Genomic DNA, 26,727 nt, shown 5'->3' with positions numbered 1-26,727 from the left:
ATACCAAAAAGCTCAAAAAAAAAAAAAGAATCAATGAGCTAGGACCAACCGATGGCAAGGCAATCATGTGACTAGACTCCCACATGGTTGACCACAGTTCAAGTCCCAGACTTGGCAGCTTGAAACTCATGGTGGGTGGGTATGCATGCATGCCCATGATCCTGGGGGGAGAATGGAAAAGAAGGGATTGCAGCATGGCCATTTCCCCGACAGCAGATGTCTCACTTTCCCTTTCACTGTCTCTATCTCTATCTCTGCCTCTGTCTCTCTCTTGCCAGTGAGCACATGTACCCTAAGGCAAAAATCTCTTAAAAAAAATCCACAAGCCAATTTTTTGTTAGAATTATTTTATTTAACTTTCTTTATTTCTTTCCTCATTTATATTTGACCAGAGAGGGACAGAGTGAGAGTCAGAGAGAGAGAGAGAGTGAGAGAGAGAGAGAGAGAGAATGAGAAAGCAAGCTGCCAGGTCTGGGACTTGAACCACAGTCAGCCCTGTGGAAGTCCAGTGCCCTTAACCACCATGCTACTGGCCAGCCCCTTCATGTGCTAATTATTGAAAAACTTCCTTTATATTTCTAATTTGCTGGTAATTTATATAATCAGTACTAAATTTGATCAAATAGCTCTTCTGGATCTTTTGAAACGATCGTAAGATTTTTCTCCTTTGTCAGCCCTGTGGAGCGAATTATCTTTTCTTTTTCTTCTTCTTCTTCTCCTTCTCTTCTCCTTCTCCTTCTCCTTCTCCTTCTTCTTCTTCTTGCCAGAGTGAACATGTGATTACCAGAGAGAGTCAGAGAGAGTCAGAGAGAGGGAGGAAGCACCCCTATAGGGGTATGATCACACCGCAATTCCTTCTACTCCATTTCTCCTTCCTGTTGGATTTTGGGCATACATACACATGCATAAGGAATGTTTCCCAAGCCAAGCCACTGTGGCTGGGATTCCAACCATGGTCAACAGTGTGGATCAATGCTCCTCCCTGGGTCCCTTCTGTGGGGGTAGCCCAACATGGTGAGTTATCTTAATTGATCTTTTTTTTTTTTTTGGAGAGGTTTTTGCTATAGGGTGTGTGGGCTCGCCAGAAAGACAGAGAGACAGAAATAACCCCTAGGGGGGATGGTCACACCACAATTCCTTCTCCTCCATTCTCCTCTTGGGCTCTTGGGCACACATGCACACGTGCCTGGCGTAAGTTTAAGTCTGGGGCTCGAACCGCAGTCAACTACATGGGAGTCTGGTGATGTAGCCATTATACTAATTGCTGGTCCCCCTTAATGGACTTTCAAAAGTTAAACCAACTTGACAGGAAGGAGGGAGGGAAGGAAAAGGATTGTGGTGTGACCACACTGTATTGGGATGTGCTTTCTCTATATATATCTCGGTTTCTCTTTTTCTTTAAAGAATTATTTTATTTAATTTTTATTATTATTATTTTCCAGTTTGATCAGAGAGAGAGGGAGAGAGAGAGAGAGAGGGAAAGTGAGAAAGCAAGCTACCTGGTCCGGGACTTGGACTGAGGTCGGCCATGTGGGAGTCCTGTGCCTTTAACCACCACACCACCGGCCAGCCCCTCTCTCTTCTTTCTGTACTGTCAGTGGCATACTACAGATACTCTTTTACAATTTGCCTTTCACATAACAATGTACCCTGAAATCACTCTGTATCAGTTCATAGAGATCTTCCTTATTCATTTTTACAGTTGTTCCATGGTGGATGTGAGACAGAGAATAAAAAGTAGGCCAACCTTCAGAACAAAACCTCGCAGACAAAGAGATTGAGACAGAACTGTGGGAAGAAAGCGGAAACCAGGTCAACTTGATAACAAAACTTCAGAGGGAAAAAGAAACTAAGGATCCTGTCCACTGCAATCTATTGCAGGTTCATGGTCACTCATGTCACACTGGCCCACTTGCGCCTGAGTTGACCTCCAGTAAACCTCCGCTCCATTAGCATGTTGGGAAACACACCTCTGGGAGATCTTGGCAGCTAATAACACATACATTCTGTGTTCAAGCATGTTCAACTAGAGAGCATGTGTGCAAGTGAGCGTATGCGCAAACGAACACCCTGATGGGGTCCCCAAGACCACCCTACGTCCTAAAAGTCCAACCCCTTTATGAATATGCTTGTAAATCTCCCTTAAAGGGAAGCCCCAAAGGCACACAGTGCTGTCTTATCTGGAGCAGTCGACTGCCTGGGGAGTGTATTCTTATCTTTGCTCAGTAACCTCTTTGCTTCCCTGTATGACTAGTGCTTGAATTCTTTCCTGTGACCAAGTCAAAAACCTGAGAGACCCTGACCCCAGGGACAGAGGGGCTATAGTTTATTTGACTACCCTCCTAAGTATAAGGATATAGATTGTTTCTAATATTTTGAAATCATAAACGTTGATGTAATAAATATCCTTGCATAGATAAAATTTTTGGTATTTTTCAGGTTGTTTCCAAGAAGGGGACTGCTGGGTTAAAATGTAAATACATATGTATTTTTTATAGGTATCATCAAATTCTCCTCTGTAGGTTTTGCTAATTGGTATTCTCACCAGCAATGGATGACCATGCCCTGTGGCCCACAGCCAAACCAACAGAATGTACTGTCACAATTTAAAGTTTTTTTTGTTTTAGAGAATTATTTTATTTGACTTTATTTATTTAAGTATTTTAATTTGACCAGAGAGCGACAGAGTGAGAGAGAGAGAGACAACGAGAGAGAAGGAAAAGAGAGAAAGCAAGCTGCGGGGTCCAGGACTCAAACCATGGGCAGCCATGTGGGAGTCCAGCACCCTTAACTACCACGCCACCTGCTGGCCCCGCAATTTAAAGTTTTTGCCAGATAGTTGAAAAATGGTATCTCAATATAAAAATGGTATCTCAATATATCCTTGTGTGCAAAAAGCCACATCAGGATAAACTAAAATCTAATAAGATTTGATACTGCATGAGGGGGAAAGGATGACGGAGTTGAAGTGAGGAGAGAAGGGATGATGAGAATGATACTTCTCTGAATATACCTTTCTTATATACTTTTTTAACAAAGTTTTTTCATGAATGCAAGAGATACGCAAATAAAATACAAACAAATCATAAAGACTATGGCACATTTGCTAATAAAATTTAGTGTACTCTTCCATTACTTTTTGCTTCTACGTAATGAAAGGCTTTTCTATTTCTCAGTTCTATTTGAATCTTCTCATAAACTAACCTGCCAATAAATTGTTTCTAAAAACAAAGAAGTTGAGAAGGGCATGGAGCTTCTTACCCTTGCCAGACCTGCTCGATGGGGCTGCAGTTGTCTAGGTAATTAAAACGAATGATATCAGTTGGATGCTTATCCGAGGATCGCCACGGTGGAAGTTCTTTCTCTCCAGGGTTACTCTTCTTCCTTAAAGAGGAGGAGGACCGAAAAGCTGGTAAAGGGGACTGCTTTTCCTCTGGAGAATGGCTTGTGACTGGCTGGACATTGGCAATTACAAATCCATCTTTTGGAGGTGTCTAGAAGAAGAAAAACACTGTAATAATAACAATGAAACAAAGGATGTCATTGTCACTGCTGCTATTATCACCATCATTGTCATTCTCTCTCTCTCTTTGGGCAAATTAAAATAAGTAAATAAAATTAAATAAATAACTCTTTAAATAAAACAAAAAACAAAATTCCAACCACTCCCCAAAGAATACTCCTGCTTTGAGTTTCAAAATTGAAATCTGTCTTTTGTATGTAAAACTCATAAGGTTTTCATGTGGTTGTAACCTAAGGAACGTGGTATTGGTTTGTTGAGAAACCATTAAGGGCTTAATTTTTGTTCATTAAGAGATTAGGGAAGCTTGGTTTACGTTGTTTGCGAACATCAAGAAATTCCCCAGTCCCTCCAAGCATAATCAGCTGTAACAGTTTCCCATTCTTTCTTTTTTTTTCAACTGCTCTTTGTGAACATTTCCATTGCAGGATAATACTTAGTACTCTAAGTAGTAATGACTTACTTGCCTGGGTCCTGAGACACTTGACTAGACTCTGTAAAAGCAGGATTAGGGTCTTTGTATTCTTAGCACCTAGTACAAGACAGTGTTTAACAAATATTTACTCATTTAATAAAGAATTGTAGCCTACTGGCAGATTTTTTTTTTGAGAGGTTTTTGCTATAGGGCGTGTGTGCTCGCCAGAAAGACAGAGAGAGGCAGAGAGACAGAAAGCGAGAAATCATCCCCCCGAGGGGGGATGGCCACTTCTCAATCCCTTCTCCTCCATTCTCCTCTCAGGATCCTGGGCACACGCACACACGCGCCAGGCATGAGTTTAAGCCACCGGGTCCAGGACTCGAACCAAGGTCGATTACATGGGAGTTCAGCGACATAGACATTATGCTAACTAACTGCTGGTCCCCCTAGTGGCAAATTAAGAAGAGATTTTATGTTTATATAATTGATAGCTCATGGGACCAGCAGTTAGCGTAATGGCTATATCACTGAACTCCCATGTAGTTGACTGCGGTTTGAGCCCCAGACCCGGTGGTTTAAATTCACACTGGGCACATGTGCGTCTGTGCCTAAGATCCTGAGAGGAGAATGGAGGAGAAAGGATTGCAGCGTGGCCATCCCTGCTGGGGGGTGATTTCTTGCTTTCTGTCTCTCTGTCTCTTTCTGTCTTTCTGGCAAGCGCATGTGCCCTATAGCAAAAACCCCTACAAAAAATTTTAAAAATTGATAGCTCATTATTGATTCAGTGTTCAATATTTTGGCAGGCCTCATTTAGAATGGGCATTAATTTGGGACCAGCAGTTAGCATAATGGCTATGTCGCTGGACTCCCACATAGTTGACTACAGTTCGAGTCCCGGACCCGGTGGCTTAAACTCACGCCAGGTGCGTGTGCGTGTGTGCCCAAGATCCCGAGAGGAGAATGGAGGAGAAGGGGTTGCAGTGTGGCCATCCCCACTGTGGGGTGATTTCTCGCTTTCTGTCTCTCTGTCTCTCTCTGTCTGTCTGGCAAGCACATGCGCCCTATAGCAAAAACCCCCCCAAAAAAAAAAAAAAAAAAAAAAAAAAGAATGGGCATTAATTCTATTTCTCAGCTTGTACTGAATTAAGTCTATCTGTTTTTGCTGGAGGAGATCCAATACTACTGAGAATAAGTAATACATAATACATAATAATAAAAGAAAACTTCAGAGGAAAAATTCAGGTATCAACACTAGCAATTATATGTTAATATGTAACTCACTAATTCTGAAAGTACAAAATGCTTGATACTTTTACATAGTAGGTAAATTGAAATCTGTGATGACTTTTCTGAATTAAGTAAACATGGTGTTCACATTATTTTAAGTCTTTTTGAGAATTTTAAAAATAGAATGGGGGCCAGCCTGTGTCATGGTAAGGCAGCTGGATTTCGCCTAACTGACTGCACAGTTCAAGTCCCAGACCTGGCAGCTTGGGAAGCATGCTGCCATATATTAAGTGTGCACAAAATCTTGAAAGAAGGGAGAGATAGATGAGAAGGGATTGCAATGTGACCATTTTCCACAGGGAGGGGAGATGCTTTCTCATTCTCTCTCTCTCTCTCTCTCTCTCTGACTCTGGAAAGAGTCTCTGCTCTATGGCAAAATCTAAAAACAAACAAACAAAAAAACACGAATGGATATGGAATTTTGTTAAACGCTTTGTTTGCATATATGATGGCCATACATCTTTTCTCTTATTTCTCTGTGAATTACATTGATCAGCTTTTCACTATTATGCCATCCTTATTTTCCTTGGATACATCCCACTTGGTTATAATGTAGCATTTTTTTAACATGTTGCTGGATTTAATTTGCCAATATTTTTAAAGGATTTTTATGTCTATGCTAATGAAGGAGAGTAGTCTGTCGTTTTGTTTTCTTGTAAGGTGTCTGGTTTTAAAATAAGGATAATGAATTCCTATTTTTTGAAAGAGGTTACATAGAATTGGTATTATTTTGGGCCAGCCCATGGTGTAATGGTTGGAGTGGCTGGATCCTACACGGCCAACTGTGTGGTGTGAGTCTGGGACTCAGTGGCACATGTGTGTGTACACTCAAGATCCCAAAGAGAGGAAATGATGGAGAAGGGATTGTGACTTGACCAGACCTAGTGGGGAGTGCTTTCTCACTGTCCCCATGCATCTCCAGTGAGGGCAAGTGCCCTTTAGGAAAAGAAAAATAAAAAGAGAAAGAAAGACAAAAAAAAAAGGGGGGGGAGAGAGAGAGAGAGAGAAAGAGAGAGAGAAATAATTGGTATTATTTCTTCCTTAAATATATAAGAGGATTCACTAATGAAGCTATCTAATTCTGGAGTTTTGTGGAAAGTTCTAAAATTACAAAATAAATGATAAACTGATGTAGGTTTATTCATGTTTTCTATTATTTATCGAATCAATTTTGGTAATGTGTGTTTTCCAAGGATTTGGCCCATCCAGGTTATTGAATTCAGTGACATGAAGTTGTTTATAATATTCTCTCATTATCCTGCTACTGTCTGGAAGACCTATAATGATCTTTCACTTCTGATAATAATAATTTGTGTTTTCTCTTTCTGCTTGATTAGTCTAGCTAGAAATTTACCAATTCTACATATGTTTTCCAAGAACCAGCCTTGGCTTCATTGAATTTCTCTACTGTTAATCTGTTTTCTATTTCATTAATTTCAGTTGTTTATATTTTTTCCTTCTATCTGCTTTGGGTTTACTTTTCTTTAAAAAAAAAGGGGGGGGGAGAGAGAGAGAGAGAGAAAGAGAGAGAGAAATAATTGGTATTATTTCTTCCTTAAATATATAAGAGGATTCACTAATGAAGCTATCTAATTCTGGAGTTTTGTGGAAAGTTCTAAAATTACAAAATAAATGATAAACTGATGTAGGTTTATTCATGTTTTCTATTATTTATCGAATCAATTTTGGTAATGTGTGTTTTCCAAGGATTTGGCCCATCCAGGTTATTGAATTCAGTGACATGAAGTTGTTTATAATATTCTCTCATTATCCTGCTACTGTCTGGAAGACCTATAATGATCTTTCACTTCTGATAATAATAATTTGTGTTTTCTCTTTCTGCTTGATTAGTCTAGCTAGAAATTTACCAATTCTACATATGTTTTCCAAGAACCAGCCTTGGCTTCATTGAATTTCTCTACTGTTAATCTGTTTTCTATTTCATTAATTTCAGTTGTTTATATTTTTTCCTTCTATCTGCTTTGGGTTTACTTTTCTTTTCTAGTGTGAAGTCTTTTTGAAACAACGTTTTCTGGAACAGATAATGTGGCCTCTCAGACAGTTTCTCCTGAATGCATGGAATTCTGGGTAGGCATGCTCATAAGTCTGGCATGTGTTTCAAGCCACCAGGGCAGGGATTCAGTCCATGGTCAGCTATGTGGGATCTGACTCTCTTAACCACCTGGTTATGAGCAGAGTTTTAAAGATCATTTTAAGGCCAGCTGGTGGTATAGCGTTTAAAGTGGCTGGATCTCTCATGGCCAATTGCATAGTTTGAGTCCCAAACCTTGCAGCCTGAAAAACATGCTAAGCATGTAGGTGTGCCTACTCCAAATCCCAGCAGAAAAATGGAGAAGGAGGGATTGTGGCATGACCATGCCCATTCCCCATGGGGGGTGCTTTTTCATTTTCTTTCTCTATCTCCAGCAAGCACATGTGTGCTCTTACAATAAATAAATAACCAACCAATAAATAAACAAATAGATGTCATTCTAGTCTAATCTTCATGTTTTAAGGTTGGGGAAATTAGTATTAAGTACTCCCGCAAGCTTAGAAGGTATTTATTTCCCAAAGCACTGATGGAGCACATGCAGATACAAAGCGCTGCGGAAGAGGGCTGGGGATGTTCCAGGAAAGGTCAACTATGCGGTTCAGGTGGCTGCCTGTGTGCCCCGTCACTGCGGCCGCCCACAGGGGGCTCATAAATCACACAGGCATATGTAATGTGACAGTTACTGACCTAGTCAGATGACCTCATTCGTCTTAGTCTTTCTGATTCAGGCCTATTTCTTTAGGAAAAGAAGTCTGAATTCATTCATTAATTTTTTTAAAACAGTCTTTCTGATTTAGGTCTGTTTCTTTAACAGAAGAATTTAAGTTTCACATAGCAATGGCCATTCTTTATCCTCCAACCTCCTCTCAGGATTGTGGGCACATACACACACACGCCGGAGTGATTTTCAAGTCTCCAGGTCTGAGACTCAAACCATGTAGTCAGCCATGTGGGATCCAGTGCTTTAACCTCCACACCACCTGGTAGCCTTCGCCACAGAAATTTAATATCAAGCAAAGAGGTGGCAATTTTCTTGCAACTAAACTATTTGTTGTTTTTTAATATAGTTATGTATAAATATTTTTGTGGAAAAGAGTATTTGATAAAGACAAGACAGTAAGGTTTATATATATCTCTTCTTTTTTTTTTTTTTTGGAGAGGTTTTTGCTATAGGGCGCATGTGCTCGCCAGACAGACAGAGAGACAGAGAGACGAAAAGTGAGAAATCACCCCCCAGTAAGAATGGCCACGCCGCAATCTTCTTCTCCTCCATTCTCCTCTCGAGGTCTTGGGCATGCATGCACAGGCACCCGGCGTGAGTTTTAAGCCACCGGGTCCGCAAGGCAAACCACGGTCAACTACGTGGGAGTCCAGCGACATAGTCATTATGCTAACTGTTGCTTCCTTTTCTTCTTTTTTAAAAAAAACTTTTTTTTTTGGAGAGGTTTTTGCTATAGGGCATATGCACTTGTCAGAAAGACAGAGACAGAGAAACAGAAAGTGAGAAATCACCCCCCTTCGGGGGATGGCCACACTGCAATCCCTTCTCCTCCATTCTCCTCTCGGGATCCTGGGCATGCATGCACAGGTGCCTGGCGTGAGTTTAAGCCACCGGGTCTGGGACTCAAACCATGGTCACCTACATGGGAGTTCAGCAACATAGCCATTACAGGAACTGCTGGTCCCTTAAAACCTCTTTTCATTGCACTAGTTGCTTAATCACTTTTTTGTCCTCTGCCCCAAAACAGCCTGAGTTTCAGCTATTGAATATCACTCCCTAACTCCTAATTGAGAATGAGATACAAAAAAAAACTTATGAAGAGGGGCCGGCAGGTGGTGTGGTGATTAAGGGCACTGGACTCCCACTATGGCTGACTGCGGTTCAAGTCCTAGACCTGGAGAACTGCTTCCTCCCTTTCTCTCTCTCGCTCACTCTCTTACTCTGTTCCTCTCTGGTCAAATTTAAATAAATAAAGAAAGGAAGTTAAATAAAATAATTCTTTTTTTTTTTTTGAAAGGTTTTTGCTATAGGGCACATGCACTCGCTAGAAAGACAGAGAGAGACAGAGAGACAGAAAGCGAGAAATCACCCCCCCAGGGGAGATGGCCATGCCACAATCCCTTCTCCTCCATTTTCCTCTCAAGATCTTGGGCATGCACGCACATGTGCCTAGCGTGAGTTTAAGCCACCGGTCCGGGACTCGAACTGTGGTCGACTACATGGGAGTCCAGTTACATAGCCATTATCCTGGTCCCAATAAAATAATTCTTTAAAAAAAAAAAAACCTTATGAGGAAAGGAGTCATAGCTCTGATAATTTTTTAAAGTTGCCAGATGGTGTGTGCATTTACTTGAGAGACTAGGAGTGGAGGAAAGCACTCCCGCAGTGGGGTGTGGTCACACTGCAGTTCCTTCTCCTCCCTTTCTCCATCCTGTAGGGATTTGGGGCACATACACACAAATGCCTGGCATGTGTTTTAAGTCACCAGAGCTGGGGTTCAAACCACAATTGGTTATATGAGATCTAGTTCCCTTTAATCACTAGGCTATAGGGCCAGTCCACTATGGTAATTATTTAGAATATTCAATATTCTGCACTTAAAAATCTCTTTTTAAGGGACCAGCAGATGTGTAATGGTTATGTAGCTGGATCCCCACATAGCTGACTGAGGTTCGAGTCCAAGACCCAACAGCTTGAAACTCATGCCAGGCATGTGTGTGTGTGTGTGTGTGTGTGTGTGTGTGTGTGTGTGCTTGAAATCCTGAGAAGAGAATAGAGGAGAAGGGATGGTGGTGTGGCCATCCCCCTGGGGGATGATTTCTTGCTTCCTCTCTCTCTGTCTCTCTCTGTCTCTCCGACAAGTGCACGTTCCCTATAGCAAAAATCTCTCCCTTAAAAAAATTTCTTTTTAAAAGAAACCTTCATGTAATACACCAACTACTGAAATCAAAAAGACTAATTTATTACTGCAATTGTAACAAGATTAATTATGCATAGTTTATTTCTATATTAAATGTAGATAGAGTTGACCTTAAGAAAACACAGTAAAATCTAAATTTAAATGAGCAAGTTAGGAGTTGACTATCCATATTTCAGAAAGATTCTTTCATTTTAAAACAATTCACTGCAGTTTTTTTCACAGATTATAATACCCCTGTGGTTTTAAGAATCATTGAAAATGTTTAATTTACACATATTTTTTCAGGACTTACTTATTGCAGTAAATAATATATAGCTTTGGATGTATATAGACAATGCTATAAACAAAGGGTTCTAGAAAAATTTCCTGTGAGTTATCTAATTAGCTCAGACTATAAGAATGTATGTAAACATTGTTTATAATGCATAGAAAGCACTAGAAAAATTACTTTTGGATTACTTACTTTTTATGATTATATGTATATATTCTATACTGCGTAGCTTCTAGCTTTGAGGGCTCTGATATGCTCATTAGGTCCTTCCCTAATGACTAGTTTATTAGGAAACTTTTTCATATAAATGATACAAAAATAAATTTCAGGTTACCTGGTAGAACTATAGAAAATTTGAATTTTTTCCCATTTTTAAAATTTCTTTTCTTTATTCATAATCTTTTTAAAAAGAATTATTTATTTAATTTTTAAATTATTATTATTATTTTTAAAAATTTGCTATAGGGCACATGTTCTTATCAGAGAGAGAAAGAAAGAGACAGAGTGACAGAAAGGGAGAGAGAAGGAGTGGGAAAGAGAAAGCAAACCACGGGGTCCAGGACTCAAACCATTGTTAGCCACGTGGGAGTCCAGCATCTTAACCACCATGCCCCCTGCCAGCCCCTATTCATAATATTCTTTCTTCATGAGCATGTAGGCACACATGTAAAAGAGTCAGAGATGAACATCCTCCAGCTGCTGCTGGTCATGCCATGATCCCCTCCTTCCATCCTCCAACCCCTCAGATCTTGGGCGTGTGTCTCTGTGCTCAGCCTGTGTCAGGCTAACCAGGCTGGGGATTAAAACTGAGGCAGCCATGAGAGATATGGCTTTTCTTTTGTCTTTTTTTCAGTCTAACCGGGCTGGGTATTAAACGGGAGCCAGCCATGAGAGATATGGCTTCTCTTGAGCAGCATGTTACCACCATACTATGGAGCCAGCCCAAAATTTGAATCAGTAAAGTAAAATCTGATGACCCATAGGTGACGAATACTGTACACTACCCACAGACTCTCTGTGTCAGGCTTTTCTGTTGCTTGAGTCAGAGATACAGACATCAGGGACCTGGACAAAGACTGACACTCCACACTCCTAACTCCTGAGTGGCACTGTGGTTTAGGAGTATTGCATCAGGAGCTCAACCAACATAGAAATCTGAAAAAGAGCTATCATATCAAAAAAGGGGGAATTTTGAGGGGCCAGTAAAGTGGCATAGTGGTTACATTGCTGGACTCCCCATTAGTTGAGGTTTGAGTCCTGGATCCAGTGGCTTGAAACTCACGCCAGGTGCGTGTGTGTGCATGCCTACGATTCTGGGAGAAGAGATTGTGATGTGGCCATCCACCCTGGGGGCAGGCGGGGCGGTGTTTCTCACGTTCCCTCTCACTATCTCGGTCTCTTTCTGGCAAAAGCATGTGCCCTAAGGCAAATACCTCTTAAAAAGTTAAAAAGAAAAGAAAGAAAAAAGAAATGGGAAATTTTATAATTTTTTTTTAGAGGATTTTGCTATAGGGCGCGTGTGCTCGCCAGACAGACAGAGACAGACAGAGAGACAGAAAGTGAGAAATCACCCCCCAGGGGGGGATGGCCACACCGCAATTCCTTCTCCTCCATTCTCCTCTCGGGATCTTGGGCACACATTCACACGCGCCCAGAAGAAATGGGGAATTTTGAAATCATAGTGTGTTTCCTTGGAACTACTTCCTCAGCTTCAATTTTGAGGGTTTATTATTATTATTATCATTTTCCCTAGAGACAGAGTCTTGCTATGCTGCCCAAGCTGGCCTCGAATTTGCGATCCTTCTGCCTCAGCCTTCCGAGTAGCTGGGACCATATGTACCCACCACACCTGACTGATTATTTTCTCTAGAATTGGTAAATAATTGATATTTGTAAGTTGCTGCTTTTTGTCTCAAATTTACCTTAGGCTTGGTAACATGAAGTTCTTTCACCATTTGAATATAGTGCTTCTTCCATATACCTTGCTCAAAGGGAGTTGGGGAGAAATTGATGCACCAGTTAAACCGTAAACATTTGAGCATCCAGAGTTGGTCCAGCTCAGCTAGGTTCTTCCAATGCCAGCTCACCTGGAAAAACAATGGCAATTGAAAAAGAAAATCTGCTCAATTCCCAGGCCTGCTTTTTTTAAGTTTTGAGCGGTCACTCTGGACTTGAGATAACCATTATATCCTTTTTCTCCAAATCACAACTTAGTTACCTCCTACCTGTGGTGCTTCCTATCCAAGCAGAACAATTTACTTTAAATGCTAATTCAGACTTATAATCAGAATCAGTTAATATCTACTGAGCACCTATTAACCACTTCATAGCAACCTATGGTGATAAGTATAATTATTACTCTCATTCCGTGAATGAGGAAACTACAGCTCACAAAGACTTTGGAACTTCCTAAAGTTTCCTGAAGATCATATGAAAGTTATATAAACTTAAGTCTGCATATTGTTCATTCTTTTCATAATTTGCTTCTTTTTTTCTCCACTCTTACAATTTTACTAAATAAAATTTTTATAAATGGAACACGATTACTAATACAATATGGTGTGTCTTTTAAAAAGAAGTCTTAAGTTTATTTATTCACTGATTTCATGAATGAGAGATATAGAGAAATAGCATCCCTAGCAGGATCCTGATGTCATGATCCGTCCCCAGCTCCAGCCAGTCCCAACTCACAGGCAAGCATACACCTAACATACTCAGGGAGGTCTCTGGACTTGAACTGGGAACTTTCTCATGTGGGATTGCTTCACAGAGTGTCATGTTTTACTGTAGTTCTATGGTCCGGCCCCTGTATGTCTTCTGTAGCCTATAGGAAATGTGTGTTCTATATATTCAACTTCTGTGGCATATGGCCAATCCCACGCTGGCAACGAATGGTAAAGTTAGTCCTCCTTTACATACCAGTATTTACATAATTTACCCCAAGCGTTGAATAAACTGAAATGAAACTAAAAACTAGGATCAAATATACACAAGTTGAGTCTAGCAATTCTGTATACAGTTGTAAAGATGACATTTAACCTTCAAACCCAAATTTCATCCTTAGAAAATTAGCCTTCTTTCAAGATTTGTTAATGAATAATTTTTGAATGTCATCCAAAAATTAAAAAACTTAAAAACCCCCAAACCCAGAACATTCTATTGTGGCCCTCGCTATCCATATATTCATTTATCTATCCCTGTCTTCCTCTCTCCTTCCATTTACCATTTATCGAGTTTCTAAAGATGAAACTTTGAGAAGGGACTAGGGAACAATTAGAAGTAATACAAAGTTTAGGAGCTGGAAGGAGGAAAAAAGTGAGATCTGGTAGAGCCCTGCAGACAGGAACAGAAATCACATCTAGTTCGTTCAATCCTAAAAATAACGCAATAACCACTTTAATCTCTGTATGGTAAATTAATCAGAATTCAATGGAGAAATGGAGTTTTGCAGAAAAGGGGTAGGGAGAAAAGTCTCTCAATTCACTCCTTTTCTTCTTTTTCTTTAGACTTTGTTTGAATTGGGGTCCATGAGTCAAGCAGACTGGTTTTTGTTTTATTTTTCTATTTTGTTTTTGTTTGTTTGTTAAAGGTTGCAAAGAATGAGGAGCATTGACAGGTAGGTAGGAGCTTTCAAAACTGTAAGACATGGGTTGGCTTTCTAGCACAGCCCTAATGCACTGCTCACAAGAAGCTAGATCCCACATGGCGACCATGGCTTGAACTCCCAGCCTAGTCAGCCTGAAACACACCAGGCACATGAACAAGTGCCCAGGATTAGACAGGCTGAAGGATTGGAGGACAGGGATCACAGCATGATCAGGTCCTCTGGAGGGTGCTCCTCTCTCCCTCTCACTTTCTCTATTTTTTGTGTACATGCTCTATCATGAATAAAGGAAAATAAATGAAGAAAAAACTGCAAGATACGTCTCTCCACCATCTCATTCTCCATTTCTTTAAAACAGCTCAGAGTTCTTTCTGGTGCACAGACCTTATTGTTTACTTTAAATCTAGCTGAAAGACATTGGCCTAGGATTCTATGTAGTCAGCAGTGGAAATAAAATAGTGAGATCTTGCAAAATTGACATGCAGAACACAGAGGAGTAAGAATTAGAAATTTCAAATAACATTTGCCTCTAAAGATAACATTTTCATTGTGAAAAAGTTGGAAAATTCTAAGAAGTGTGAAGAAAAATTATACTCATTACCTTGCTAATCAGAGATGACTGTTTTTTTAAAAGAATTACTTAATTTTATTTATGATTATTATTTTTTAATTTGACAAGAGAAAGAGAGGGGAAATGAGAAAGCAAGTCACTAGGTCTGGGACTTGAACTGCAGTTGGCCATGTGGGAGTCGAGCATCCCAACCACCACACCACCTGCTGGCCCCCAGAGATGACCATTATTAACCTAGTTGAATTCTTTTCCTTTCAGTCCTTTTCGGGGCCCAGATGACACAAAACTGGAAAACTCTACATATATAACTTTACATCTTAGTTTCTTCATTTTAAGTACAGTATCTCTGTTCTACAATGTGTTTTCTAATGGTTGTTTAATCATTCATTACACGACTGTATAATACTGCCCTGTTACTGGGCATCTAGGTTGTTACTCTCTTTTTAAAAATTATATCATTTTTTAAATAGCTATAAGATGTACATTAATATCTATTTCAAATACATGCACAGGAGAAAGTAAGTCTCTCTTTTTAAAAATTTGCTAGAGGTGTGTGTGCTGGCTGGAGACAGAGAGAGAGAGAAAGAGAAAGAAAGTGAGCAAGGATTCCCCCATGGGGGATGGTCATGCCACAATCCCTTTTCCTCCATTTCTCTTTTGCGAATTTTGTGCAAGCACACACAGATGCCTGATATGTTTCCCAAGCTGCTGGGTGGGTCCAGGACTCAAACCACACAGCTGGCCATGTGGGATCCAGCTGCCTTACCCACAACACCACTGGCTGTCCTGTAAGTCTCTCTTATCCCTGTTCTATAATCACTCACTTATTCCCCTCCCTTGATGTCACCACTGTCACCAGTTTCTTGGGTGTCATTCCAGAAATATTCTAGGCATGATTCTGCCTTTACTTTTTTTTTTTGCACTAATGATATATTTTGAAGAATGTTGCAATTTCTTTACCCAGTCCTCTACTGGTAACATTCAAATTGTACACAACATACGGAACATCTCATCTATCTTAGTTTTGTGCGTGTGTATGTGTGTCCTTAAGTTTGTCAAGTTTTAGAGTTTCTCAGGCAGTCCTCACAAGAGGTATATGCTGCTTCTTTGACTCTACCTGTGCACAACGACAAAGACTTCGGGGGTCCAGGAAAGAAAAGATATATAAAGATAAGACCCTTGGCAGCTTGGTAGTAAAATCCAGGGCTTCTGCTGGAATTTTTTCCTGAAGCTTTCGGCAGCAGAATTTCTGCTGTGACAGGGAGCAGCGTTCCAACAGGCCAGTGAGGATTCTTCTCCTTTGAGAGTCGGTCCATTTGTCAAACTAGAAAAAAAAAAAATGAAGCATAAAGATCTAGGTGTCGAGGAGCCAGCAGGGGGCGTGGTAGTTAAAGGGGCTAGACTCCCACATAGCTGACCATGTTTTGAGTCCTAAACCTGGTGGCTGGCTTTCTCTCTTAATCTCTCTCTCTCTCTCTCTCTCTCACACACACACACACACACACACACACATTCTGTTCCTCTCTGGTCAAATAAAAGAAATAATTACAGAAATAAAGTTATTATTTTTTAATTTGACAAGAGGCTTTTGCTATAGGGCACATGCACTCACCAAAAAGAGAGAGAGAGAGACAGAAAGTGAGAAATCACCTCCCAGTGGGGATGGCCACGCTGCAATCCCTTCTCCTCCATTCTCTTCTCAGGATCTTGGGCACGCACGCACACACGTCTGGCGTGAGTTTAAGCCACTGGATATGGGACTTGAACCATAATTGACTATATGGGAGTCCAGTGACATAGCTATTATGCCAACTGCTGGTCCTTAAATAAAATAATTCTTTTTAAAAAAAAAAAAAAAAGAAGAAGATCCAGATATAGGGCCAGCCTGCAGCATTGTGGTTGAAGTGGCTGGATCCCACACGGTCAGCTGTGTGGTTCGAATCCTGGACCCAATGGCTTGAGAAACATGCTGGGCACATATGCAGATGGCTATCTCCCCTGGGGGGAAGGTGTTTTCTCAATTTCTCTCTCTTTTTCTTTCCCTCTCTGTGTCTCTCTTTGGCAGGTCCACATACCCTATAGCAAATTTAGAAGAAAAAACAAGTTGCAGATTTATTTGGGCCATTTGTCTCAATGCAGAATGGAGAGGGCCAGATTAAGGACCAAAACCAAGAAGGTGAACCATATTATAAAATGAAGAGCCACACTCACTGTGCTCACTGGAGACACAGAGAGAGATGGAGAGAGAGAAAGTGACAAACCAGCCCCTGGGGGGGATGGCCACACCACAGTCCCTTCTCCTCCATTCTCCCCTTGGGATTTTGGACACATATACACATGCTCCCAGCTTGAGTTTGAAGCTGCTGGGTCTGGGACTGGAACAGCAGGAGACCATGTGGGAATCCAGCACCCTAACCACTATGCCACCTGCTGGCCCCTTTAATTGCTTCTAATACAAATATTTCAGTCCCAATGTCCTCATTTAAACTTTAAGAATAATTATATCTGAGACCAGCAGGTGGTGTAATGGTTACATGGCTGGATTCCCATAAAGTTGAACAAGGTTCAAGTTCTGGATCCAGCGGCTTCAAACTCATGCTGGCAGCATCATGTATGTTTGTGTGCCCAAAATCCTAAGAGAAGACTAGAAGAGAAGGGATTGTGGTGTAGCCATCCCCTCTGAGGGGTGAGCTCTCGCATTCTGTCTCTCTAGTGAGTGCACATGCTCTATAGTAAAAATATCTCTCTTAAAAAAAAGAATTACATCTACATTGTAGTTTTGTTGTGAGGATTAAATAAAACTATATATATATATATGCATATGCACAGAAATACTAATAGAAAACATGAGTCATTGTAGAATTTGCAGCTATTATTATAAAATGCCATGGTGATGTTAAAAATAATAGGCATGCAGGTGGCATGGTGGTTAAGGTGCTGAACTCCCACATAATCAACCATGGTTTGAGTCCCAGACCTGGCAGCTTGCTTTCTCATTATCTCTCTGTCTCTGTCTGTGTCTCTCTTTGGCGGGTGCACATACCCTTTCTCTGGTGACCACACATATCCTATAGTAAATTAAATAATGATGATAATAATCATAATAAATAAACAATTCTTTAAAAAAGAATTATGTGGGGCTGGCATGATGGTGGAGGTGCTGGACTCTCATGTCTGACTACAGTTCAAGTTCTGGACCTGACAGCTTGCTTTCTCGCCACCTTCCCACCCCGCCTCCCTGTCCCTCTCTGATCAAAGTAAAGAAAAATAAATACATAAATGAAATAAAATAAATAATTCTTTAAAAATTAAAAATAAATTCTGTATGTGACTAAATCAGTATAAAAGACAGATGTAAACACCTAAAATAAAAAGTATCAAGTTACCCTGTCTGTCCAGTGACAAGGATGGGAAGTGTACTTAGAATGACTGAGGTTCCTCATCTACTTTACCTGATGCTGGCTCAGATTACAGAATGAGTGACTTAAAATGAATGAAAAAGAACATTAGGCTTCCAGCATACTGAAGAAACCTATAAAAGGAAACATTAAAACACTTTCTCTGGAGATTAAAAAGATAATGACATTGGTTCTTCATTTATTTTCTTGATTATAATGGTCAAAGTTAATTTATATTTGGCTCTGATAGGTGTTCTTGCCCTCAAGGGATTTCCCTTTCTAACTGTGTTTGTTTAAGCTAATAGAACATGAATTTGCATTCCTTGAACTCCTACCAATTGAAAGTGGGCAGATGACTCAGGAGAATGTTTTACACTGGAGGAAAATCCCTCTGGAATTTAGAAAGTGCTTGGAATAATCCAAAAAGTAGGTAATTCATGGAGGAGTTCACTTTACAGGAATACGATAATCTTCAAAATCTCCTGAATTACCTTTCAAGTAAAAATACAACAGGTTAGCAGGTGGTGTGGTGGTTAAAGTGCTGGATCCCTCATGCCCAACTCCACAGTTCAAATCCTAGACCCGGTGACTTGAAAATCATGCCAAACACATGTGTGTGCGTGCCCCATATCCCAACAGGAGAACAGAAGAGAAGGGATTGCTGCATGGCCTTCCTTCCTTAGGGGTGATTTCTCATGTTCCCTTTCTCTTGGTCTCTATCCTGTCTCTCCAGTGAGCACGTGTACAGGATGGCAAAAATCTAAAAAAGAAAAAAAAAAAAAAAAAAAAAACTCACATCATAGCACCGAGGGAATCTACGTGTGAGATTAGGGAGCAGTTAGGACTGCTCTGTTCTACTTTATTCTCCTATCTAGTATCACACATGGTCCGGTCCCTCTCTTCACAATTCATTCCTGAAGGATGTCTTTTTATAGGGCTTTCTTGATTCCATAACTGGGAACACCCTGTTTTTAGAGCAGCTGTTACAAGGACTCTTGCTGTACCTTCAGACAGTGAGGAGGGTTGCTAGAGCTGCAAGTTGCACTCATTTCACACTGGCTAGAATAGGGTCACAGGTGAGAGCAAGAAATGAAGAGGGAGGTTTGCTATTTCTCTTTTATTGGCTATATTTTCTCCATCCAATTGAGTTTCTGATTCTTATTATCAAAATTTTAATGTCACACTTAAAGTATGAATATTGCTTTTAAAAAAAATTTTTTTTTTGGAGAGGTTTTCGCTATAGGGCGCGTGTGCTCGCCAGACAGACCGAGAGAGACATAGAGACAGAAAGCGAGAAATCACCCCCCAGGGGGGATGGTCACGCCGCAATCCCTTCTCCTCTATTCTCCTCTTGGGATCTTGGGCACACACGCACACGTGCCCAGCGTGAGTTCTAAGCCACCGGGTCCGGGACGCGAACCACGGTTGACTACGTGGGAGTCCAGTGACATAGCCATTACGCTAACTACTGGTTCCCCCCAAAAATTTTTTATAGGGTTTGTGTGCTTGCCAGAGAGAGACAGAGAGAAAAAGTGAGATATCGAGAAATCACCCTTTGAGGGGATGGCCACACCACAAGCCCTTCTCCTCCATTCTCCTCTTCAGATTTTGGGCACGCACGCACACACAGTGGTTTTCAAACCACCTGTCTCCTGGAACTCAAACAGTGCTGTGGGCCATGTGAGATCCAGCCGCCTTAACCACCATGCTGGCTTGAATACGTTCTTGTTTTAAAAGTTACAAAAAGGTGCATATAAAAATCAAACATCAAATTCCTCTTCAACCACTCTCCTCATCAAATTTCACTCAATTGCCAAGAAATATCCACTATTCAAAAGTTTGAGGTTGATATATTTCTGTGTATTTACACACACATACACCCATCAATTGGGAAGCAGTTAAATAAATTAGAATATGTCCTAGAATATTAGACTATATATCCTCATATGTAATGAACTCCAGAGCATATTACTTTTGGATTCACTCATGGTAGGATGGATATGTCATGATTTATTTATTCAATAAAAAAGAGAAAAGCTGCAATATATATCCTAGTGCATGCTTTTTCATATCCCTTGTGAATATTTCTCTAGTGCAGCTAAATAGAGGTGAAATTACAGGTTCAAGCTGTACGTGTGTTTAAAATTTTAATAGATCCTGTCAAATTGTCTTTAAAAAGTCTTTACCATTTTATATTCATTTGAATTGTGTTTAAGAGTGTCCTCCTATTCTCTAGAAAATCCTTTTACTGGATATTAATGAGCTCTTTAATTTTCACCACATAGCCTAGCGAGGGAGAATTGGAAGTTTAGGCTTTCTGTTTTAGAATTATTTATTTAATATTATTATTATTATTTAATTTGACTGGAGAGAGAAAGAAAGAAGGGGAAAATGAGGAAGCAAGCCACCAGGTCTGGGACTCGAACCATGGTCAGTGTTGTGGCAGCGCTCTAGACCTGCCAGCCCCAGGAGTTTCATTGTTTTAACTTGCATTCCTCTGCAAATTAGAACAATATTTTGAAATACGGCATATTTTATATGCCTGTTGGCTATTGATTTAGATTTTAAAGATAATTTAAAAATATTTGCTAGAGAGTATGTGTGCTCAGTGGAGAGAGAGAGGAAAAGAGTAATAAGAAAGCACCCCTCCTGAGGGATGGCCATGTCACAATCTCTTTTCCTCCATTTCTCCTTTTGGGATCTTGGGCATACAGACACAAGCACCTGGTGTGTTTCTCATGGCAGTGTTTAATGCTCTAATTGTCCAGTTGGTTATGTGGGACCCAGCTGCCTTAGCCACTGTGACACCAGCTGGCCTGGCTACTTATTTACATACCATTGTACAGTCCTCATTCTTGTATCAGTCAATTTTCTGTAGGGGTAGTTTTAGTTTTCTTACTGCTAGTCTTACAGACTGTTAGAAACTCCTTATATAGTCTATATAATAATCCTTTATTTATTATGCAATTTGGAAATTAGTATTCCCTATTTCTACCTTGAATTTTAACTCTATGGTTATTTCCAGTAGGTTAAAAGGGATCTGGGGCCAGCAGGTGGTGTGGTGGTTGAGGTGCTAGGCTCCCTCATGGCCGACTGTGGTTTGAGTCCCAGACCTGTGGGCTTGCTCTCTCTATCCCTCTCTCTCTCTCTCTCTGGTGAGCACATGAACCCAGAGTGCAAATTTTAAAAATAATAGTAGTAGATAAACAAAATAAGTAATTCTTTTAAAAAGAGAGAGATACCATCTACTTTATTAAAATTCCTTATAGGGACTAGCAGTTGGTGTAACGGCTATGTCGCTGGACTCCCATGTAGTTGACCACGGTTCGAGTTCTGAAACTGGTGGCTTAAACTCACGCTGGGCATGGGTGGGGGGGTGTGTGTGTGTGTGTGTGTGCCCATGATCTCGAGAGGGGAATGGAGGAGAAGGGATTGTGGCGTGGCCATGCTCCCTGGGGGGGTGATTTCTCACTTTCTGTCTCTTTCTCTCTCTTTCTGGTGATCACATGCACCCTATAGCAAAAAGCACTCCAAAAAAAGAAAAAAAGAAAAAAAGCCTTTTGTTTATAAGTCACCTGGTTTATGATTTTTTTTTTTGTTATAGCAGCCCTAACACCTAACAAACTAAAACAGGTAACATAACATAAGGTAGAAATAGGTATATTTTAAATATTCACCCATTTTCCAAGCAGAGCTCTTCTTTCTTCAAATATCTACAATAAATAAAAAAGAATAATTTCATATATCATGGTTCAAAATATCCTTTACAAAAATGACATCATTAAAGAATCAATGAATAAATATTCTATCAACTTAATATGAAAAGGTCAGATTTTATTCCTGATATTTATTTTTACTTTATTTATTTAATTAAATTTATTATTATTATTATTATTATTTTAAATTTGATCAGAGAGAGAAGAAATGCAAGAAAAGCAAGCCGCCAGGTCCAGGACTCAGACCATGGTTGGCTACATGGGAATTTAGTGCGTCAACCACCACACTGCCTGCTAGCATCTAGAGTACTTATTTCTAACCCAGGCAAGGCTTTTTTCTTTTTTCCCCAGATTTTCCATGTAGGATGATTCATATTTTAGAAGGAAATAAATAAGAAAAACTGTAATTGTGAAAAATCCATTTTAAAATTTGATATGAAAAATAGAACAAAGAAAACAAATGGAAAAATAAATATCCTTCCTTTGAAATGTTTCAGTATTGACAATATGAGAATCAATAAAATCTCCAAATGAGAACTTGTTTTTATATTTCAGTGCATACCCATATCAGTGGGGATACATGTTTGTAGGATTAAAAATGTATATGTGGGGGCCAGCAGGTGGCATGGAGGTTAATGTGGCTGAATCCCATATATACAGAGCAACTCCAGTCCCAGCTTGAAAAACATACCGGGCATGTGGGCATCCATGATCCCAAGAGAAGAAGAGAGTATGGCATGCTTAGCCCCTCTGGAGGCTCATTTTTTACTTTCTCTCTTTCTCCCTATCTGTGTGTGTGTGTGTGTGCGTGTGCGTGTGTCTGGCAAGCACACACACTCTAAGGTAAAAATAAAAAATGTGTGTGTGTACCACTGGGCTTACAGCTGAGTATTTATCTGCATAGGTTTATCATTATATACTATCTAGGACATTTCCAGCATAATGAGCTGTCCCTAGTGTGTTGCAGGTAGCCATGCTGAGGTGACTATATCTGGCTCTGAGAATGAATATCCAATGGAGGTATGAGTGCATGTGAGTGCATTTACATATGGGCATCTAGGTGTTTTTCTGAGCATCAGCACATATGTGTATTTCAGTGAGTGATGAAAGATGTGGTATGTTTTGGCAGAGAAGGGGGCTGTGAAGAGAAGAAGAGTAATGAACATATGTGGATGTCTCTCCCAGTCCAACGCATGCAGCCTCTGTCTGCTTTCAAAATTGGAGTCGATGTTTTTCTCTTCCTCTTGGCACTACCTAAATTCTCTAGCACTGTAAGAATGTTCCTGTTATACTTGGGGGGATGGCTCAGACCTATTTCTTTCCTTTTTGTGGAGGAGGATAAGGAGCTGGTTATGCTTCCAGCAGATAATGCTTTCTTTCCTTTTTTAGACTCTCCAACTCTAGTTGCCAAGGGCATACAAAATGAAAATTGAAATAATTGGTTCAACAACAACCTCGGGACCAGAGAAATGTCGGTTTTGCTCCTGGCCAGGGAATTTAATGTATCACAGGTAGACACTTTTACACAGGAGAGAAAAAGACAAAGATCCCCCACTCCCATCAACTGCCACTTAAGCTACTAAGCTACTAGCACCTTCTAATTACAGCAACAGATAAACTCAGAATTTTGAGATGAAAAAAGAAGAGAATCTATAGAACACAGACGGTTCAAACAATATGGATTGAAGTACTTCCTGAACTCTTCCTGTCGATCACCTATCACCCAACCCAAGTCATCAGTGCCACCACTTTTTTGATGCCCAGTGATCTCCCAACTCATCCTCCACCTGTATGGTTCATGTTCCGCATAGACATCAGTGTTTATTTTTGCTCTCTACCAGTTCTGTGAATTTTATCTTCCCATGTAGTTTTCTCCTAATTGTTCCATAGAACTAGTGAGAACAGGTTTCATGGCAGGCGCTCAGTAAATACCTGCTGATTAAATAATAAGAAAGCCCAGAATCAGAATCTTAGAGCTTAAAGGACTCCTACAGGGAACCAGCAGGGGGTGTGGTGGTTAAGGCGCTGAACTCCCACATGGTCTACAGCAGTTCAAGTCTTGGACCTGGTGGCTTGCTTTCTCATCTTCCCACTGGTCAACTTAAAATAATAACAATAACTAAATTTTTTTTAAAGGACTCCTCTAGATCTTTTAATCCAATTCTCTTAATTTAGAGAAGGTAAGCAAAAGTCCAAAGAGGTTATATTTATAGATTTTTAAACAGTCAGGCCAGCAGGGCCAGGGGACGGGGGGACTCCTACATGATTGACCACACTTCAAGTCCCAGACCTGGCTCCTTGAAAATCATGCAGAACACATGTGTGTATGTGTGCCCAAAATCCCAAGAGAAAAATAGAGGAGAAGGGATTGTGGTGTGACCATCTCCCCTGGGGGGGGGGTGATTTCTCACTTACCCTCTCTGTCTCTCATCAGCAAGCACATAGGTTCTATGGCAAAAACGTAATTAAAACAAACAAACAAACAAAAAATCAGGCCAGCTGGTGGCACGGTGGTTAAGGTAACTGGATCCCACACTGACTGTGTGTAGTCTCTGACTCAGAGGTTTCGGAAATGCACTAGGTATGTGTGCATGTGTGCCCAAAATCCAAAAGGAGGGAGAGATGGAGGAGAAAGGATTGCAATGTAACCATCCTCCATGGGGGGATGCTTTCTCACTTTCCCTCTCCCTCTGTCTGTTTCTATCCCTCAAGTCCACCTGCCCTCTGGAGAATTTTAAAAGTCATAATAAATAAAAATTCAAATTCAAAAAAGAAAAAGAAAACGTCATTGGTTTCAAGCTGTCTGTTCAGCTTAACTCTGAACTTGGTTCCTCAGCAGAACCTCACTCTTCTTCATCCTGACTTCCAGCCCTGCATTCTTTCTTTCTTTTCTTTTTTAGAGAGGTTTTTGCTATAGGGCATGTGCGCTCGCTAGAGAGACAGAGAGACAGAAAGCGAGAAATCACCCCTCAGGGGTTGGGCCACTCAGGCACAAAAGCCCACTGTGACTTCCATGTCTGAGACACACCCTGCAGCTCACCCTGTGTAATCCACCTGTGGTAACCTCCACTCCACCTGCTGGCCAACAATTGTTATTTTTATTTATTTATTTATTTATTTATTTTGAGAGGTTTCTCGCTATAGGGCGCGTGCGCTTGCCAGACAGACAGAGAGAGACATAGAGACAGAAAGCGAGAAATCACCCTCCAGGGGGGATGGTCATACCACAATCCCTTCTCCTCTATTCTCCTCTCGGGATCTTGGGCACGCACGCACACGCGCCCGGCGTGAGTTCTAAACCACCGGGTCCGGGATGTAAACTGTGGTCGACTACATGGGAATCCAGCGACATAGCCATTACGCTAACTGCTGGTTCCCTGCTGGTCCCTTTTTTTAAAGAGAGATTTTTGCTGTAGGACCCATGTGCTCACCAGAGACATGGAGACAGACAAAGAAAAGTGAGAAATTACCCCCCAGGGGGTAATTTCCCCCCAGGGGTGATGGCCATACTGCAATTCCTTCTCCTCCATTCTCCTCTTGGGATTTTGGGCACACACCTGTGCACTCAGTCTGAGAGTTTCAAGCTGCTGGGTCCAGGACTCGAACCATGGTCGGCCATGTGGGAGTCCAGAGTCTTAACCACTATGCCACCTGCTGGACCCTGGCTCTACTCTTAACAAGAAATAAAATTTGGGGCAAATTATTTCATTGTTTGGTCCTCAGTTGGAGTGATAGCCTTATATTCCCTGGCTTGGAGCAGGTCCTCACTCTACAGATTCGTAATCCATTTCTTCACTTTAAAGAGTTAGAAAACAAAATATCTATTCAAAATGGAAATATTAAAATGGATCTTCTTTTCTTGCAGAACGCTGCAGTTTGTTTATATCACAGTTTACACAGAGCCTCCTGTCACGTTGAAATCCCACGGTTGTTATTTTAGTCTGTTGACACTGCGGTTACATATTTCACCATGTGACATTATGGCGTAGGAGTGAGAAACTTAGGGGGTCCTAAATAATGACTGATTGATGGTAACAAGGTGCTTTTTCTCAGAACACCTTTTTTTTTTTTTTTTTTGAGAAGTTTTTGCTATAGGGCGCACGCATGCACTCGCCAGGAAGACAGAGAGACAGAAAGTGAGAGAGAGAGAGAGAGAGACACCCTTGACAAGGTTTTAGTACATGGCGATCCCTTTCCCCTGGTCCCACAGCATGCAGGACCTTGGGCGGGCGCACACACACACACACACACACACACACACACACACAGCCTGTTTTCAAGTCAGCCCAAGGAGCTGAACCCATGGTTAGCCATGTGGCTTCTAGCACTGCAGTTCAGTACTCTACTGAGTGCGCAAACCAGGCCGGGCCTCTCAGAACACCCTTTTACTATGAACTATACTATTACACCGGCGTGAGCCATGCTTTAAAAGAAAAGTGGATCACTTTCTTTTCTTTTAAAAAACTGTATATATTAATATTTGAAGTCAGCAGGTGGCAATGTGGTTAGGATGATGGACTCCCACATGGCTGACCTGGGTTTGAGTCCTGGACCCAGAGGCTTGAGAGCCATTCTGGGCACGTGTGTTTGCATGCCCCAAATCCCAGGAAAATGGAAGAGAAAAACTGCAGCATGACCATCCCTCTGGGGTGATTTCTCACTTTCCCTCTCTCTGTCTCTCTCTGGTGAGTGCATGTGCCCTATGGCAAAAACCTAAAACAAATGAATAAAAAAAAGCCTGTTCATATTTTTTCTTTTTTTAAAAAAATCTTTTAAAAAATAATTATTTATTTAATTTAATTTGTTATTATCATATTTTAATTTGACCAAACAGAAACAGAGACTGAGAGAAAGGGAAAGCTAGAAAGCAAGCCACCAGGTCCAGGACTTGAAACATGGTCAGCCACGTGGGAATCCAGCACCCTTATCCAGCACACCACCTACTGGCCCCAAAACCTGTACATATTT

The 26,727-nt window shown here is 40.8% G+C and overlaps 1 protein-coding gene across 5 annotated transcripts in view; it reads right to left on the bottom strand.

Annotated features, from left to right (window-relative positions):
* Window positions 1-26,727, bottom strand: part of FBXO16 (F-box protein 16) — a 137,637-nt gene that overhangs the window by 38,482 nt on the left and 72,428 nt on the right. For all 5 annotated transcript variants that reach the window (XM_006153207.3, XM_006153206.3, XM_027773724.1 and 2 more), the window contains exons 4-7: window positions 21,721-21,756; window positions 15,763-15,969; window positions 12,393-12,557; window positions 3,262-3,494 (exon numbers count right to left, since the gene is read on the bottom strand). In XM_006153207.3, coding sequence (XP_006153269.1) covers window positions 3,262-3,494; window positions 12,393-12,557; window positions 15,763-15,969; window positions 21,721-21,756 — 641 coding nt within the window. The remainder of the gene's footprint in view (window positions 1-3,261; window positions 3,495-12,392; window positions 12,558-15,762; window positions 15,970-21,720; window positions 21,757-26,727) is intronic.

Source organism: Tupaia chinensis, unplaced genomic scaffold (genome assembly GCF_000334495.1).
Source record: "Tupaia chinensis unplaced genomic scaffold, TupChi_1.0 Scaffold000366_1, whole genome shotgun sequence".
NCBI lineage: Eukaryota > Metazoa > Chordata > Mammalia > Scandentia > Tupaiidae > Tupaia > Tupaia belangeri.
Note: the sequence above shows the minus strand (reverse complement) of the source record. Positions and strands in the feature narration are given on the sequence as shown.